This window comes from Poecilia reticulata, linkage group LG1, assembly GCF_000633615.1.
Source record: "Poecilia reticulata strain Guanapo linkage group LG1, Guppy_female_1.0+MT, whole genome shotgun sequence".
Classification (NCBI taxonomy): Eukaryota; Metazoa; Chordata; class Actinopteri; order Cyprinodontiformes; family Poeciliidae; genus Poecilia; species Poecilia reticulata.
This window is the reverse complement of record NC_024331.1, coordinates 8,773,507-8,790,146: the sequence shown is the minus strand read 5'-3', so window position 1 is coordinate 8,790,146 and position 16,640 is coordinate 8,773,507. Positions and strand designations below refer to the sequence as shown.

At 41.5% G+C, this 16,640-nt stretch overlaps 1 protein-coding gene across 7 annotated transcripts in view; it reads left to right on the top strand.

Annotated features, from left to right (window-relative positions):
* The window catches only part of add3a (adducin 3 (gamma) a), a 113,434-nt gene that overhangs the window by 54,985 nt on the left and 41,809 nt on the right, over positions 1 to 16,640 (top strand). For 4 of the 7 annotated variants that reach the window (XM_008410188.2, XM_008410013.2, XM_008410105.2 and 1 more), the window contains exons 1-2: positions 7,248 to 7,611; positions 16,021 to 16,273. In XM_008410188.2, coding sequence (XP_008408410.1) covers positions 16,079 to 16,273 — 195 coding nt within the window. In that variant the 5' untranslated portion in view covers positions 7,248 to 7,611; positions 16,021 to 16,078. Of the gene's footprint in view, positions 1 to 7,247; positions 7,612 to 16,020; positions 16,274 to 16,640 lie in introns of those variants that run through there. The other 3 variants (XM_017305459.1, XM_017305458.1, XM_017305457.1) reach the window with 2 other exon arrangements.

Here is a 16,640-nt window from a genome sequence, read left to right as displayed (position 1 = left end):
GAAGAAGAAGAAGAAGAAGAAGAAGAAGAAGAAGAAGAAGAAGAAGAAGAAAAGCAAAATAATGGGAAACATTCTTGTTGTTTTTTTTTCTGACCTGAGATCTCATTTCACCAAGGTGGGGTACTGGGTGGAAACTTCCCACTGTCACTTCCAGGCCCTATTCAATCTTACTTAAAGGAGGATGCAATCTCTATTAAAAATACACCCGGAGACGTATTGCTTCCTTACTCACCCACCGCCTCTTATTCTTTAGAAGTTTATTATTAGCACCTGAACCTTACGGCACAGACGGACCTTCGTAATCACACTGGCGGTCCTTGTGTCGGTGTGCTCCTCATCCTCCCTGCGTTTACTCGAACAGCGACCGCATTGTTCCTCTGCCGGTCGACGAACATGGACCTGAATCTATACCGGTGCGTTAAACATTAGCTGCTCTCTAAATACCTCTTTGCCACTCAGATGTGATTAGTGACTACTTAGGATCCCTCCCGAACAAACGGAAAGCTAGATGGGCTGCTAAGAGCCGGATTAATGGTGGAGTGTGTCGGCCTTGAAGGTTTCCGACTCTTTACCTGGAGAAATGTTATTTTAATTTATCCCTGTAGATTAAAACTGTCGACACTCAACAAATAAAGATCACTGCTGTGTTGATTCTTTGGTAAAGACATAAAGGTTAGCATTTATTGCAGGTAAATTTTGAATTTATAAGCAAAAATAATAAAACAAAGTGCAAAAATTGCAGGTTGCAGATGACAAATTACTGTGCTCCTCATCAATTTGTTCCAGTTTTTCCCTTGTGACGTTGCATTTGAGGTGAACACCAGCAACAAGCAATCCTGGGACCCAACATGTAGCTTTATTTTGCATCCGAGGGGCCAGCTTGGCCTCTCTGTTATGTGGGAAAAGAGAATCCGAAGTTAAATTAGTCAAAACAAGCTTGCTTTGTCTCACGACCCTTCACAAAGCAAATTGTAATCTCTTATAAAAAATACCACAACTGTCGCATTTCTCCCTGTGGGGTCTGCCGGGGCAATTTTTTTGTTTTTGGACGTAGCCAAGAAGCCTCAAAGTGAACCGAAGTGTTTATAGATTCCTAAATCTCTGGCGTCACTGCACATGCCCCCCTCGCTGCTCTCGTGTTACCGCCTGGCATTTGATGTAACACTGTCTGCTGTCGGTACTTTGGCAGTAAAAAGCCGTCGGCCTCTCACAGGCCAGCCCTTCTCTCCGCTGCGCGCTTTTCTGTTTTTGTCCGCAGCTTATCGCAGAGCTCGAGGAGCGAATGACTCCCAACAGTTGGATCGTATTATTTTGAAAGTGCTGTGGTGTGCAAAGGCCTCATTAATCATTTGACTTGATAATAGTTGAGCAGTAATGGTAGAGCGTGCAGCAAACAAACCCGGCTGCGGCTGAGATTAGCCTGACCATGTCTGCGTTATGTCACACGAGTCGAGCTGAAGTAAAAACAGTTGTTTTTGTCCCTGCTGGGCTGTAATTACTCCATGTTCAGAGACGTGCTGGCTGTTTTCAAGCAGGAGGACGTGAGCGCAGGGGCGGCATCTTGACGTTGGCCCTGCTGGATTTGCATCGGGCCGCATCGACGCTGAACTTGTTTTGTGAAGAAAATAGAGGCTTAAGTTTTCAAAGTAAAAATACATTTCTGTAGTTTGAGATGATCCAAGAATTTTCATTAAATAGGGAAACAAAATCAAATCTGTATGTAAAGACGTCATTTAGATTTGTTTTTTAATTTACCATCGTGAGCAGTCACAACTTGTTTAAATTAAGGCATAAATTGCGTCACTTCATTCAAAGTATATAGTCTTGGTTATATTCGTTACCATTGCTTATTTTGTTATATTTTCATCATGTAAAGCCTTTTGAACTGCCGTGTTGCTAAAATATGCTACAGAAATGACTCGACTTTAAAATTATGACTCTAATTAAAAAAAACAACAACAACAAAAATAACATCTTTATCTGCTTCACTTCATGTCAAGCTGCTGGGTACAAATAAAGTTACCTCCTTTGCAATTTTCTTGTAATTTAATTTTGTAGAGCAGCTGCGTAAGCAGTTCCTCTGAGCAGAATATTGTTCCTTGCTGTGAAGAGGTCACAGTTGGATGGAGAAGTAAAGTAATCATGTGGTGTTCCTTCGGTTCATAGTTCTTGTTTATTGATATTGTAGCCCCTCCAGCGTCGCCCTGCTGATTTCTCCGCATGCATGTGACGCCAGTCGAAGAAATCTGCTTCCTTTACGTTGTTAGCAGGTCCCAAATATTGGGAATTAAGACATGTTCATGATATGTTGGCGTGTAAATGTGTTGGTTTTATTACCTCTCCAGGTCCTTCATTGCAAACATGTGGCTGACGTCTTAGTTTAGCTATGGGAGCAAGGTGGGGTTGGGTCAAGTTACAGTTTGGGCTTAGCTGTACCCAGTGCGTAGTGTGTGATGTCTTTATATAAATAGCTGTACAAGTTTGTTGTGTAGGTTTCTTTTTTTTAAGCGGAGGCCTTCTTTAGGAGAAAACCAGTGCTACACTGGGAGGTGTGGTTTGGAAAAGGGAAGAACTCTGACTTGACTGAACTGCAAAACAAGCCAGTATGTTGTCGTCTTTTCACACAAAGCAGCACCTCTAAGTGGCAGCCCATCCATCTCGTCTCCTACACACTATAGATGAGCGACAAACTGAAAAGCCCAGAAGGTTTTAGTACTTCTGTCTCCTGGACCAAGTAAGTTGCTCGCTAAATGGCAAGGCCCATACATCTAGAAAACCAGTGACGGATGAAATCACCTGTCCAGACAAACATAAGTTAAAGCAACTGCTCTATTAAACCTGAGAGTACAATGGGAGAACAGGAACAGGTGTGAAGCAGATCCTGATGGTGGAGTAGTGAGAGAAGAACATTTTGCTTTTTAACAACCAATGATCCCATAATATCCAGTTTATACCAGAAAGCAAGAATATCTGTAATAATTCAAGGTTTCCCCCAGAAAACTTGCTAAGCCTGGTGAAGGGGTTCTGGGGCGGTCATTCATCTTGTTTCTGAGTTAAAAAATGTTTAAAGTTGACTGGAAATTTGAAAATATCTCTTAATAATTATGTGCTATTGAAAGATTGGAATATTGATGCCTGAACACCAACAGTCATCATAACTAAATAATGGCATGTGAAGCCAACTGGCAGATACAGGATCAACTACAAAAGTAGCTTAATTGGTTTCTACTGTCACTGCTATTGGTGTATAAAAATAAATGAACAAAGCTCAGCCTGGTGGGATGGCGAGTAAAGTCTGGTTGCCCGCCAGGCTTATAACACACTGAGGGAATCAATGACTTTGGTGTTTAAACCTAATTAACCAGCTAAAATGAGCTTGTGACCAGTTAAACATAAAGAAAGGAATAACATTTTCATGCTGTCATTTTTCTTTTTCATGCACTGAAATCATATTCAAGATTTCCAAGCTGTGCAGAAACACAGACCTCTGACATCACGGTGATTATCCTAGGATACCTTTAAGTAATGAACCAAAATCCATCTTAAAGCATATAAAACCAAACCAGGATGAAATTCTGTTATTGTCACAAGTTTTCATCCCCAAAACTGAGTAAAACAAAACCAGAGTTCATTCATCTGAACTGAATCAGAGACGGACCTCACCTCCAAAAACGCTGCTTTCCTATCTTCGTTCTGTTTCTTCTTCTTCTTGTGATTTATTTCTTGCATGAGGAATGACACATTCTCACCACTTAGCATGAGGTATGGCAAACGGTGCACTCTGAGGCAGGTTTGAACTGATAACAGAAGTCCAAACAGAGATGTCACAAAACAATGTTAGGTTGTGTGTTGGCAGGTTTTCAGGCTCGGCGTGAATCACCCGGTGGGGCTTATTGCCGTGACGTCTCCTGATGTGTTGATGCAGTTTATCTTGCAGGAGCGAATACAAAAAAAACAACCCTTTATCATTTACGTTATCAGGTGATGCGGTCAGAATGGACTGCGGATATTTATTACCGAAGGCATGCGAACCAAAAAGTTTTTGGCATGAAACCCGACACCTGCTCAAACGTTTGCATAAGTTGGATGGTTTATTCCGTCAAAGCAATGATGATTTCCAAGACAGTTGGAGCTTAAGTATCAGTTTAGTCAGGGGAGCAGTTGATAAATCACTCAACGTGAGTCTTTTTTGAACGTGAGCCAAAGAATATGGGTCATGCTTTTCTAACGGCTTCAGCAGGATTTTTGTTCATCTGCTACTTTCAGTGCTGCTATGTGTTGTTTTTAATGCGTCAAATTGCACTTAAGTCCAAAAATTGCTTCATGATACTTGAGTCTTTTGGTCTCTTTTGGCAACTATTTTTTTCTTATCAACTTGAGTTCATGTGTAGTACAGTTCACGATAAACCTCAAACACAGTTATAGACACATCCTTTCAAAAGATAAAAGGTGAAAATCCCAGATCTTTCCAGATGGTGTGGAAAAGTATTTGCCTCAATACAAATTTTTTCTCTATTCTTTTGCTTTTTTTCCCAATAAGGTTTTAGATAAACGTTCAGACTGAATCCCGTAAATATCAAAAGGCAATTCTCAATTTTCAAGGGTAAAAAGTTTTTCAAGTCAACCTGACCGTGTTTAATAAACAAAATTAAAGTTATTGCCTCCCTTTTATATGAACGACTGAGGCACAGTGTGAGGAGTGGTCCTCTTGCAGTCCAATTCCATCTTCCTCCTGTCCTACAGTGAGAGTCATTATCCTCAATGAGAAAAAAAAACTATAAAAGTATAAAACTCCATTTTATACTTCTCTCAAGTCGTCTTTGGCTTCGTAATCTAAAATAGGTGTGAAGAAATCTGCAAGAGAGCAAGCGCTTTTTATTAGCGCTGTAAAAGTTACTAAATGTAAATTTATCTAAACATGGCCGCCGATGGCTCATAAACTTACAGCCGAACTTTTCTTTGCGCAGCTTTACATAAACGTGAAATGGTGTATGTCCGAGATAGATATTCAAATCAGAGAGCTGTTGAGGTGAATGAGTCAGTGAGTCTGTTTCAAGCAAACAGCAGCACAGTAATTCAGGCCTTGGCTGACAGATTGCTGACAGGTTTTGATTGTTTGGCTCCTCGCACGTACGCGACTTGTGAACTGGATTACAGTCGGTTATTACAAGAGGAAATGCAGACGCCGTGTTTGTCCCACCAGCATGCTGAGCATCGAGCTTCTCCACCGCCGATGGCGATCTGTGCTGCATGATCCACACCTGGGGAGTTCAGCTACTTCTACAGGTTAAGTTCTTCATTTGATTTTTATGAAAAAAGTTTGTAGTTTGTATATAATATTATATCTTGCCACCTCAGTCTAGGTGCTAGTTGGAATTTTTCTAATTATTTTGCACATATTTATGTCACATTTGGAGCTTCGTTGTATTTCACCAACAATGGAATGGTAGATAATATCTCTTGTCACCCTCTTGTGCAGGTTTGACCTACGATACCAATTTTAGAGCATCATTTTAAATATTTATTTATAAATGTTGGCAGTCAGTGATTGTTTATATTGACAGCAGAGGCGATGTCACACGGTGTGTGTATGAGTCAGAGAACGACATACGCAGAACGGAATCTTGCAAACTTAAGACAAAAATGATTACCGAAAGGATATTTTTACCTGTACCTAATAGTCTATGTTAGCAATTAGCACAGTTGGCAAGCAAAAGTCAACCACAGATGCCAGTTGTATTTCCTAAGAAATGTATTTCTTCACCTTAACTCAGATTGCTGAGGTTGAATGTTCAAAAGGTTAAAAAAAAAAAAAGCAGCTTTGCTCTCTCGTCGTTTAGCTCTCTGATTATCTACTGGATGCCTTGTGGTCTCTTGAATAATGAAGAAACCACAGACAGAAATGCAGCTTCTATGCCATAAATTAACCTGTTTAAGGCTTTTCGGCCAGAAATGTGAACTGAGAGTTTTGTGCTCTGCTGAGCAAAGTGCAAGTGGAGCCCCTTGGGTTCCCACCTCGGCTTTGAACTACCATTAGCTGAAGTCAGTGTTGACATACATTTACGTTGACTGCGGTGTGCATTGAGGCATAATCATGCAGCGGATACACAGGATAGCCATCAAACTGCTACTGAACAATTAAAAGTCTGTATCACAGCCTTTCATAGTTTTCTGCTGCACTTCGTTGTGTTGTTTTTACTCAGGAAAATCAGAGATGGCACCAGAGTGTTTTTTTTAGGGGTGTGCCAATAAATCAGCCCTGATTTCCCTGCATTTCTGAAAACTCCATCTGAGTTATGCTGCATGTACAATATCCTGGTTAGTGTTAAATAGTTTACAGATGATTAGCAACTGCTTCTGATAACTTGTCTAAACCTCTTATTCTTCCATTCTGATACCAAAAAACCTGATAACTTTGAGGCCCGTTTCAGGCTGATCCAACTTAAAATCAACTTAAAAACGTCGGATTTCGTTTCTTTTTAGGGTTTTTTTTTAACATGTTTATTTTTAATAACGGTTGCTTCGGCCCTCTTTATGCTTTCCCATGCGATAACATAAACTAAACTTAACTTCAGGTGTTCAGCTGATAAGTGTAGGGTTGTGTATAACTTGTAAGGGTAAGTGGCAATTTGTGACATTAACAAAAATTAACAGGCTAATCATGCATTTGATGTCTGACCTTCAAGCTGATGCTCACAAGGTTTTTGACCTTTGACTGTGAACGTGTGTCATCTCGTTTAGAACAGCCAAGCGGCTCTGAATGTGTGTCTATCGGCGAGTCGGATAAACCTGCTTTAGAGTAGCAGACGCAGCAGTAAAAGGCATCCAGTTGCTTCTGCTGCAGCAGGTTGTGTGGCTCGTAAACACTGACCTTTAGTACAGTTGCCCAGAAGGGGGGCGGAGGGGCCAAATGGGGGTGTGGGAGAGGGATGTGAAGACGGAGACCGACAGCAGCGATTGTGGAATGTGGGAGACGAATCAGAGCGGGAATAGATCAACAGGGGAAAAAAGTGTTGAAAAAATCCAGTGTAGTAGAGAGAGAGAGAGAGAGAGAGAGGGAGAGCAGGCAGCAGAGGAGGAGGGGTGATTAGTGTGTGAGCTTGAGCTCTGATTGGTCTGTATATGTGTGTGTTAGAGCTCTGTGTGTGTGTGTGTGTGTACCTCTAGGCCAGTGGGCGGGGGATTAAGCCCGCATCACGTGGTTCCTTTAGCTTCTTTTCCACACACAAAACACGCACACACTCAGACAGACCTCTCTCTCTCTCTCTCACACACTCACAGCTGTTTATACTTCTCTTTCCGATGAGCAGCGGAGCCGTCGGAGAGCACAGGCTGCAGGAGTCCGGAGGAATCGGCGGCTCCACCGGAGAGCATCTGTACGGGAAAAATCTGGACGACTAGTTTTGATTTTTTAACATTTTTTCTGATCAACTACACGGCTTTCGCTCTCTTTATCATCCCGCTCTTCCTTCTTCTTGTGTATGTCCGTCCCGGCTGCTCCGTTGGAATCTGGAGTACAGGCGCGGGATCAGCAGCAGCAGAGTGAAAACAGAGACATGAGTTTCTGCTGCCCGCTTTCTCCCGTTCACTGACAGAAGAGGGAAACGCAAGGTTGGTCGGGCTCCGGGTTACAAGTTTAAACGTCTCTCTTTCTGTGTCAGTGCACCTGATTTAACCTTTGTACTTCCTTTTGTGTTGTGATCACACAATCAGCACTCCTCCATGCCCGTTGCGTTTTGCAGAAAGTCCATCTCTCCGTCTGCCAGCTGCCCGGCCGGCGACTTGAACCGACCTCTGGTTGTAGTTTTGGGGTGAATTCCATGTTGCCATCACGTTCTCGGAGAGAAACACTCCTGCTCCATAAACGCGCTTAGCAGTCACAGTGCAGTGAGTGTGAGCGCCAGTGGAGATTAGCCCTGATTATTATCTCTCATGTGAAGCTCTGGAGGTTGTCTGGAAGGAAGATGGAGCTGCTGCACTGAGAGTTTGGTCATCATTTAAAACAGAAAAACAAAAATAGATGGAACGCTGCTTAAATGAAACATTTGTACGAGAACCAGATGCAGCTCCGCAACCCCTAACCAAATGTTTCATTGCACCAGAGGAAAACAAACTTTCGTCACGTTACGTTGACGCCGCCGCATCGCGTAAGCTCGAGTGTTTGGCGCGCTCGCTTCCCTCGCAGTTTTCCCGCTTGGATCCGTCATGCAGGCATGTTTAGGCAGGGAGATCAACCTTACTTCCCCCTTGAATTTCAATCGGCTTCAGTTCACGTCAGTCCTGCTTTCTGCGTGGATTTAACTAGCAAAGTAAAGATTTGTTTCCAGCTGGTGACAGAACCCAAAAGGGTGGCTTCGTCTATTTATAGGGAGACACAGGCAGGCCGGCTTTGAAGATACGAGGGTTGCGTGTGTGTGCGTGTGTGTGTGTGTGCACGTGTGTGTGTGTGTGCGCGCGTGTGCGTGTGTGTGTGTGTGTGTGTGTGTGTGTGTCAGTGATGGAGAGATGGAGGGTGTTGGTTGATGCCTTTCTCAGTGGCGTTTGCAGCTACCTGAAATGTCATCATGGGTTCTAGTTGTTTGTGCATTTCTTACAGCACAGTCAGAAACGCCACAGATGTTGATTTAAAAAGGAAAAAGTGACCCAGTGGTGCAGCAGATGGTGCCGTACAGCGGTAACTTTCCAGATGAGGAGGTTATCTTGCGATGAATGTAAATAGCTAGTGTGTGGGTCCAAATCAGCGGATCGTATCTTCTGGTTCCTGTCCTGTCAGTACAGCGCAATGGTTGAGAGACACACAACAGGAGTGTGAGGTAGATAGAGATTGAGGGCAGAACTATTTCTGTCAGCTGAAATGACGACGGAAAATTGGTAGCAGCCATGCATCAACTGGGTGTAACTTCTCTGCTTTTGTTTAGTTCATCTGCACCACCCCAGTGAGATTAAAAAAAACACAAAAAAAAACATGAAAAAATGATTTAATTTGTTTAAAAAGAGTGAAGTGCTCTAAAACAACCAAAGGTTTTGGTAAAGTAAGAATCACCGTCTCTGTTGGTGAAGCCGTTCATCTTGCAGGTTTGATTGATGTCGCACTACAAAAACAGAAAATCTTACCAAGTTTGTTTTGGTCTGGTTTCTGCTGCAAATATCTTGGTTTCATTTTATTTCAAGTACAACTTACAAGAGACTTACAAGAGTTCTTGATCTATTGGCAGATTATTACACTTATAACAAGACATTTTTCAGAGCTTATAAATTAATCTCTGCCTATTGACCAAGAACTTTTTCATCCATATTGAGGTATTATTTACTTGAAACAGGCCTCTATATCGTGCAGTGAGAGTGAGACAACTGTGAATGTGGTATTTAGATTCAAATATAACATCTACTTGTGTTTTAGCAAAAGAGAAAAGCAACAGTTAAAACTACTGCCTCATCAATAATCAAACATATTTATTACAGTACGATATATAGTTTCAGTGGAACCAAAATGAAGTTTGAAGTTGTTGGCTAATAGTTTTCTAAGAGTTGTTAAGTTGTATTTTTCATGCTTATGCAATATTTAGCCAGTAGGTCAGAGTCTCACACCACTCACAAATGACAATACCAAAAATGCTAAAGGTCACACAGACGGTGAAGAACAGCTTAGAAAGAGAGGACAGAAGAAAATGGGCATAAATCGAACCTGATATCGCCATGGTGAGGTTTTCTGACATAGTGCAGCTCTGGTTAAGACGGTGCAAATTGAATCGGCAAGATACGGCTCTGTTGTTTAATTGAATGTGCTTCTAATGTAATAATGTATAACGTGTGTAGTGAAGCAGAGTTGGACATCATAAGCACCCATGTTTGTGACTGGCTGACCGCAAATATCTCAATTCAAAGAAATATGCCTTTGTTGCAACCGTGGGAAAAAGGGGAAAAATAAAATCTCTGCCATCTTTCATCCAGCTGTCTGGCAGTGCACAGCCACATGTGGAGGAGGGGCAGCTCTCTATGCTCCACATAGGGGAGAAAACTCTGGCCGGAGTTCAGGAAAGCAGAATGTACTTATCAGAGAGTTGAATAAACGGATATATGGAAGTAAAACGCATTAGTCAAAGTGAAACGTTAATAATTTCTGGCCGTCAGTGAAGGTTCCTCTGAATGAATCACTTCTGTTTATTTGCACTGAAGTAGTGGCTGATGCACCAGACTGGAAGACTCGGTCTGCATGGGGCGACTGTCGTCCAGATATGTGCAGGCTGCCCCTGTAACACAGAACGTTGCCCCCTTGAGGCAAAGCCTGATGATGACAGCTGATGTGTCCTGATCATGAGGAATAACAGGCCAGGTGTTTCCCTGTTCTACTTTAGTTCTACTTTATTTTAACAACATATTTTGCCTTAGTTGTGTATTTTCATATATTGTGAATCTTTTGCCATACTTCCTAGGAGTTACCCCATGTTTTTTTGTTTTGTTTTTACTGAGTGTGCAGGACAGTCACATCTTGAAGAACTCTGTTTTTAGGGCCCTTTTTCTTTCCCTGTTTCCATCCCAGCATAAACGCATTCCCAGAAGAAATGAAGCATGTGTTGCGTAATTGTTCAGCGATTGGTGCGAATGACATTAGTGTTTCTTGATCTAGTGTTGCACATCTGTGGAGAGACATGCTAACATTGGCTCCAACAGTTCAGCCATATTTGTCCAATAAGACGAAGAGGAAACATGAGGCAGGTTGGGCAATTTGCACTAAGTAAAAGTTGATTTTCTTTTAAAGTAGCAGTGAAGGCACAAAATAGCATCATAGACATTGACAAGAAAATAGAGATTAGCTCTTGTTATTAACTCTAATGTGCAGCTTTGGAGGTTGTTTGGAAGTAAATGGTTATGGTCAACAACAGCATCAAGGTGTCTGCTTTGTGATGTAATCTGTATTGTTGTCTGGTTTTAATGTCACCTCAGAATTTACGTAACCTCTGCGAATGGAAACAGATCAACCTTTATGGCTAGGAAGGCATAAAGTTACATTGGCTCTCCATTTTTTCCATACATCTGTTTGGTCCATCAATGCATTTTAGTGGAAAGATTGTCTAAAAGATCAAGTCACTAATACAAACCGTATGGAGTAAAAACACATCCTTTAAATTAAACAAAAAAGCTTTTTTCACATTCACACGATAGAATGTCACGTGCTAGATTAAATCCGACATTTATATTGGAAATTGGTTTTTAGATGATCGATTTTCGCTTAAAAGATAATTTAATGAATCACTCAATTGTGAAGGAAAATTACTCTTAGCTGTCTTACATTAACACTTGTTTTTTGTTTAAACTGGTAATGAAAAACCTTGAATTTTCACCCAACGACAGAAACTAGTCATGCTGGGTTTTTTATTTTTTATTTGAATCCATCTGTGGTTCAAAGTAAATGTGGAAGACGAGGAGGTCTTGTTTTGTTTGCGTCACTCTCATGGTGTGTTCAGCAGAAAGGGTTACTGAGGGTCACGGGGTGAGAGGTGGGGGGTAACCTTGCCTGGGGCTCCAGTCGCTCTCCAGCGCCCTTCAGTAAACACGGCCTGYCTCATCTATCAGCCGCACATCTGCGAAGTTCAGATCGATTCCCGTCCAGTAATGTCCGCCAGTGTCAACGGGCCGTTGTGTCTGTAGCTCCCAGTAGGTTACAGAGTTTATTTTGATCGAGAGAGAACAGTCTTTGTGTGCTTTGTGCAAATGAACCAAACACCTGCGGTGGTGTGGGAAACACAAACAAAACCAAAATGCAGCAAAGAACTTTCCACCTCAACTCAGAGACATTCAATATTTCCTGGATTTGGAAATACAATTATCTATTGACTGGCACATTGGGAGGTGGGAGTTTATACGTGCGTGTGCGTGCATTTGTTTGTAATACCTTGTGGGGACCATTTTCCTGACACTACATTGTGGGGGCCACTGCCCCTTGTCAGGGGTCAGATTTAGGACTAAGGTGTGAATTGAGTTTTGGTTAGTGTTAGGGTTCGGCATGTAATGGTTAAGGTTAGGATAAGGTTATGGTTTAGACTGTCGAAAAGAACGGAAGTCAATAGAAAGTCCCCACAAAGATAGCGACGTAAATGTGTGTGCGTGTGTGTGTGGGTGGGTGGGTGGGAGTTGAGTGTGAGTCGGGGATGTTACTTTATTTTGGTGAGGCTCCAACTGTTGCATTCAGCCATGCAAGAATCCCACTCATGCAGCAAATTTAAAGCCTGGGCTTTTCCTGTCAGACGTTTTACAAAGTATTCTGAGTACATTTTACTTTTACCTTTTTAAAAAGTTTTTTTTTTCTTTTCTTTTTTTTTTTTTTGCTCACTTTTGGCTTTGATTTATCTTAAGATGACACCAGCAGATCAAAAAAAATCCCAGATATACTCTCTTAAATCACCCACTTCAGGTTGTATTTTTTGTTGCTTTGGTTTAGTTTTTTTGTTTTTACTGTATTATATTCTGTTCATGTGAGTCCTCTGTTAGCAGAGCGCTGCTGGAAGGACGATGAATTCTGCATCGGGTTACATAACCCCATTCTCCCCAGCTGCCTTCGATTACAGAGGGATTTCTTGTGAGGTCTTTTATTCATTTCTGTGGTATAAGTCAGTAGAAGAAGGTTAAAAAGTACAATGTTTCCCATTTTCCTAGTTTATGTTTAGAAGTAAAAACCACTTAGGTCGCAATGGGTGTTGAACAAGTTGTGGCTCAAGGCCCCTTGTGTGTGCAGATTCTACATCCATGAGTGAGAGGACGGTAGATATTTTTCTATTTGTGTGTTACGTCAGTATGTACTAAGTCCACCTAGAAGGTTTTAGCTGGGTTTCTTTTTTGCTAAACAAAGGTTTTGTCACCTTTTTGTTGAAAAGTTTTTTTTTGAAGCTTCCACATTTTGACAGATGTGAAGTTTGTGAATAACTTTTGAAGTTTTACATTTTCTCCAAAAGAAAAGTACAGTGAGATGTGTTGACCTTCAAACTCTGAGTCAGTTCTCTGTTGAGGCATCTTTCATGGTCTTTTATGGTTTGTTGTTTTGGTAGAGATATTCCACAAAGGTTTTCCACATATATCTGAATGTTTGACCATTCTTCTTTGCAAAATAATTAAAGCTTTGTCAGACCGGATGGGGAGAGCCTGCAAACGATACTTGAAAATTCATTTGTCACAATAACACATTTTGCTGGACGATAAATTGTTCCAGAAATTATTGCGATAAACAATAATATTGTTGTTTTAAGATCATTTTCAAATATTATATAGATAATGGCATAACAACGCAAGTTCACCCTCTTGAAGACCAGCAAACTTTAATTTAGTAAATAACACTTAAGACTGGAAGAGGAATATGTTTTAATGATCCAAAATAACACAACAACCAAGAATAATAAATAAAACTGTCATCCTACTGGAAGGTGAACATCCACCCCAGTTTCATTTTGTCTTTTTGCAGCTTTCCTGTCCCTACTGAAGAAAGGCGTCCCCACAGCATGATGCTGCCACCACTATGGGTCTTTGGAGGTTTGAGTTATTTGGATAATCATCAGTTTTCCTTCACGCACATGAAACTTCAATTTTAGTCTTGCCTGATTTCTTTAAATGGGACAAAATGGCAGCAAAAAACAAAACAAAAAAAACTGATTGATTTAAAGTTGTCATGTTAAAATATTTGGTCATAAATATGTTGAATATTATCACAGACTCTTATCGGTTATGCAAATAAAGTCTTGTAAAAACATAGCCTGGGAGAGTCGACGTTTCTCCACGTGGGAGGGTTTATTTTGTGTCAGAGCGAAGCCTCTGCTCCACTGGCTGAGCTGCGTGTTGCTTGGCTAATCCTGACCGTCTCTGTAAGTGGCATTTGACCGGAATGAGCAGCTTAGTGGCATCTGTCAAACCGAATAACTCCCCCCTTTTACCTTCCTCCCACCTACTGAGGTGACAGCAGTGAGGCTGTAGACCAGTGAAGGAGTCACTTGTGGAAGAGCGAGGACCAAATTGCGACCACGTCGGGTTTCTAAGGAGAGGAATCAGTGGGATCTGCTTCTTTAATTCTTTCCTGCTTTCCTTCTTCTACAAACCATCTGGCAGCGTTCTTCTTAGCTCCACCTCTTCCTAATTCACTACCTGATTACTAACAGAAGCCATCGACTCCTGGACAACCCTTTTTTTTTTTTTTTTTTTTTTTTAGATTTTCTATTCTCTTTGTTATTTTCCTTTTGGCAAAGCTACAAAGCCTTTCTCTTTTTTTTTAACTAACTTGCAGCAACTCGTGCATCCTGCAGAGTACTTGTTGTTATGCCAGCTGACCTGAGAATGAACGGTGGGAGTAGACCAGCTCCCAAACTGGTCAAGGCCTGCACGTTCTCCCCTCTGAATGACCTGCACGTACCGGTGACGTGTGTGTGCGTGTCCATGTGTGTGCGCGGAACAAAACCTCCGCTGTCGGGACGCAGCATCGACACAATGAAACGTACCTCTCTGAGGGCCGATAAAAGGGCCTGTCCCCTTCCTGTTTGACGAGCGCACAGCGATGCTGTTTGTCTCATCTGCCAATGACAGACGAGTCATTATCTTGTTGGCTGTTAAATCTGATTCTCCTATGCCTGGAGTTTTCCATTACTCTGGGCAGGGCTGGGCTGCAGCACTGCAAAACTACAAAATCTGAAAAAGTATTTTTGGTCTGCTTTCTATTGCAAATATCTTAACACACTTGACATAAGACAAAACTAACCAACACCTTTTCAGGAAGGTGTAGGAGCTTGTTTTAAGTAGATAATTCCTTAATATCGATGAAAAAGTATTAGTTCCACTGGCAGATTAATTCACTTATAACTGTGCATATTTCCTGTGCTATAAGTATTTCACTTGTAAGTATTTCATGAATAACATGGGAAAAATGTCTTGTTACAAGTGAAATAATCCGACAGTGGAACCAACACTAGAATTATTTACTTGAAAAGTTTCTATATCTTGCCGAAAAGTTCCTTGTAAGTTAGTTATGTCCTATTGTAAGTGTAATAAGATATTTATGCTAGAAAATAGGCGAAAATACTTAGTATTTTTACAGTGAACGTTTTATTTGAAAGCATTATAGAGGTAAGATGAGGCATCTGGAATTATAGTTGGTTGTAAATGTTTGGTCAATTTGGGAAACAAAGTGTTGCTTTATGATTTATAGAAATGTAATACCTTCATTCATTCCTGAAACATTTGTGTTTTGTTTTGATTGCATGTTACAGATCAACACAAAGTTGCTGAAAAGTTGGGGTTCGCCGATTGCTGTTTTCTGGCCGACCACTGATATTTGAAAATCCTGACTTGTCAATTCTGATTTTGGCCAATACGTTTTTTTTTTCTTTTTCTTTTGTCTGAAAAGTCCCTTAAAATAGTGACAAAGTCTTTAATTTGGCAACAACAGGATGACAGATGGAAGAACCTGTAAACAGCAAAAGTGCCAGTCATGCATTCACCAAATCTGTACTTTGTAGAGGAACGTGATGAGAAAAACCTGCTGCAAACACTAGAAAATCCCCAAAAAGTTGTACAGCTGCAGTTACAGGAAAAGCTCATTCTAAGTAATGGTACAGGCGACTACATTTATGTAAGCTGTAAATTTGTGAATTCTGTGTACTGTTAGCAATTTGGAAAATTCACAGAAAAGCTCCTCAAAAATGCACAGAATTTTCAGATTTTAACTTGACGAAATGTGGAAAGGTTCAAGGGCCTGAAAAATGTTTGTCGATCACTCTCAGTTGCTCGCCACTATGAAGTCTTTGCACTAGAAATAAAGAAGCAAAGAAATGAACTTAGGAAAATACACTCTGGCACATTTTCTCCTTTGCATTTTACTCCCAGCAAACAAATCTCTGAACCGTTCCGACGGCAGGATTTGCAATCCAACATTGCTGTAGTTCTGTTCTTCTCACCTCGGCTGCTTTGCTCCGACAGAACCGACAGCTTGTCATCTTTGAGGTAAACGAAAGCATCTTCTTAAATGTCCCTCCCTTTGGCTTTCAGGTAAACGGGTCGAAGCGGCAGCCATAGACGAAGAGGCGAAGGCGAAGGCGAAGCAGTCATGAGCGCGGACGGCCATCAGGCGGTGGTGACCACTCCTCCGCCGCCCAGCGGGGGCACCAAGGAGCGCTACTTTGACCGGATCAACGTCAACGACCCAGAGTACATCAGAGCCAGGAACATGTCGCCGGACCTCCGGCAGGACTTTAACGTTCTGGAGCAGAAGAAACGCGTCACACAGATACTACAGAGCCCAGTAAGTGCAAAGCAGGAAACACGGACAAGTCCGTCCAATGTATTTTATAGCGATTATATAATCAGACAAAGACAAATGTTAGGGTGGCACCAATAAATTGGACCCAAATTCCTTATTTTTGGGAGATCAGAACAACATCAGCTAAGTGGTTGTTTGCTGGGTCAGACCCCCATGGCTTGTTTTGGCTTTACAACCAAAGCCGTCGGGCTTAAAGGCCTCTGATGCGTCGCGTCATGTAGTTCAGAAAGCTGTGATAAAAACACTTCTAATGTGATGCCTGCTCATTAAAAGCCTTATGTCGTCATGTCGGCCCCACGTGAATTTTATTGTGGCGGGGAAACATGGAAGCTCACGCTGAAGCTGTGAT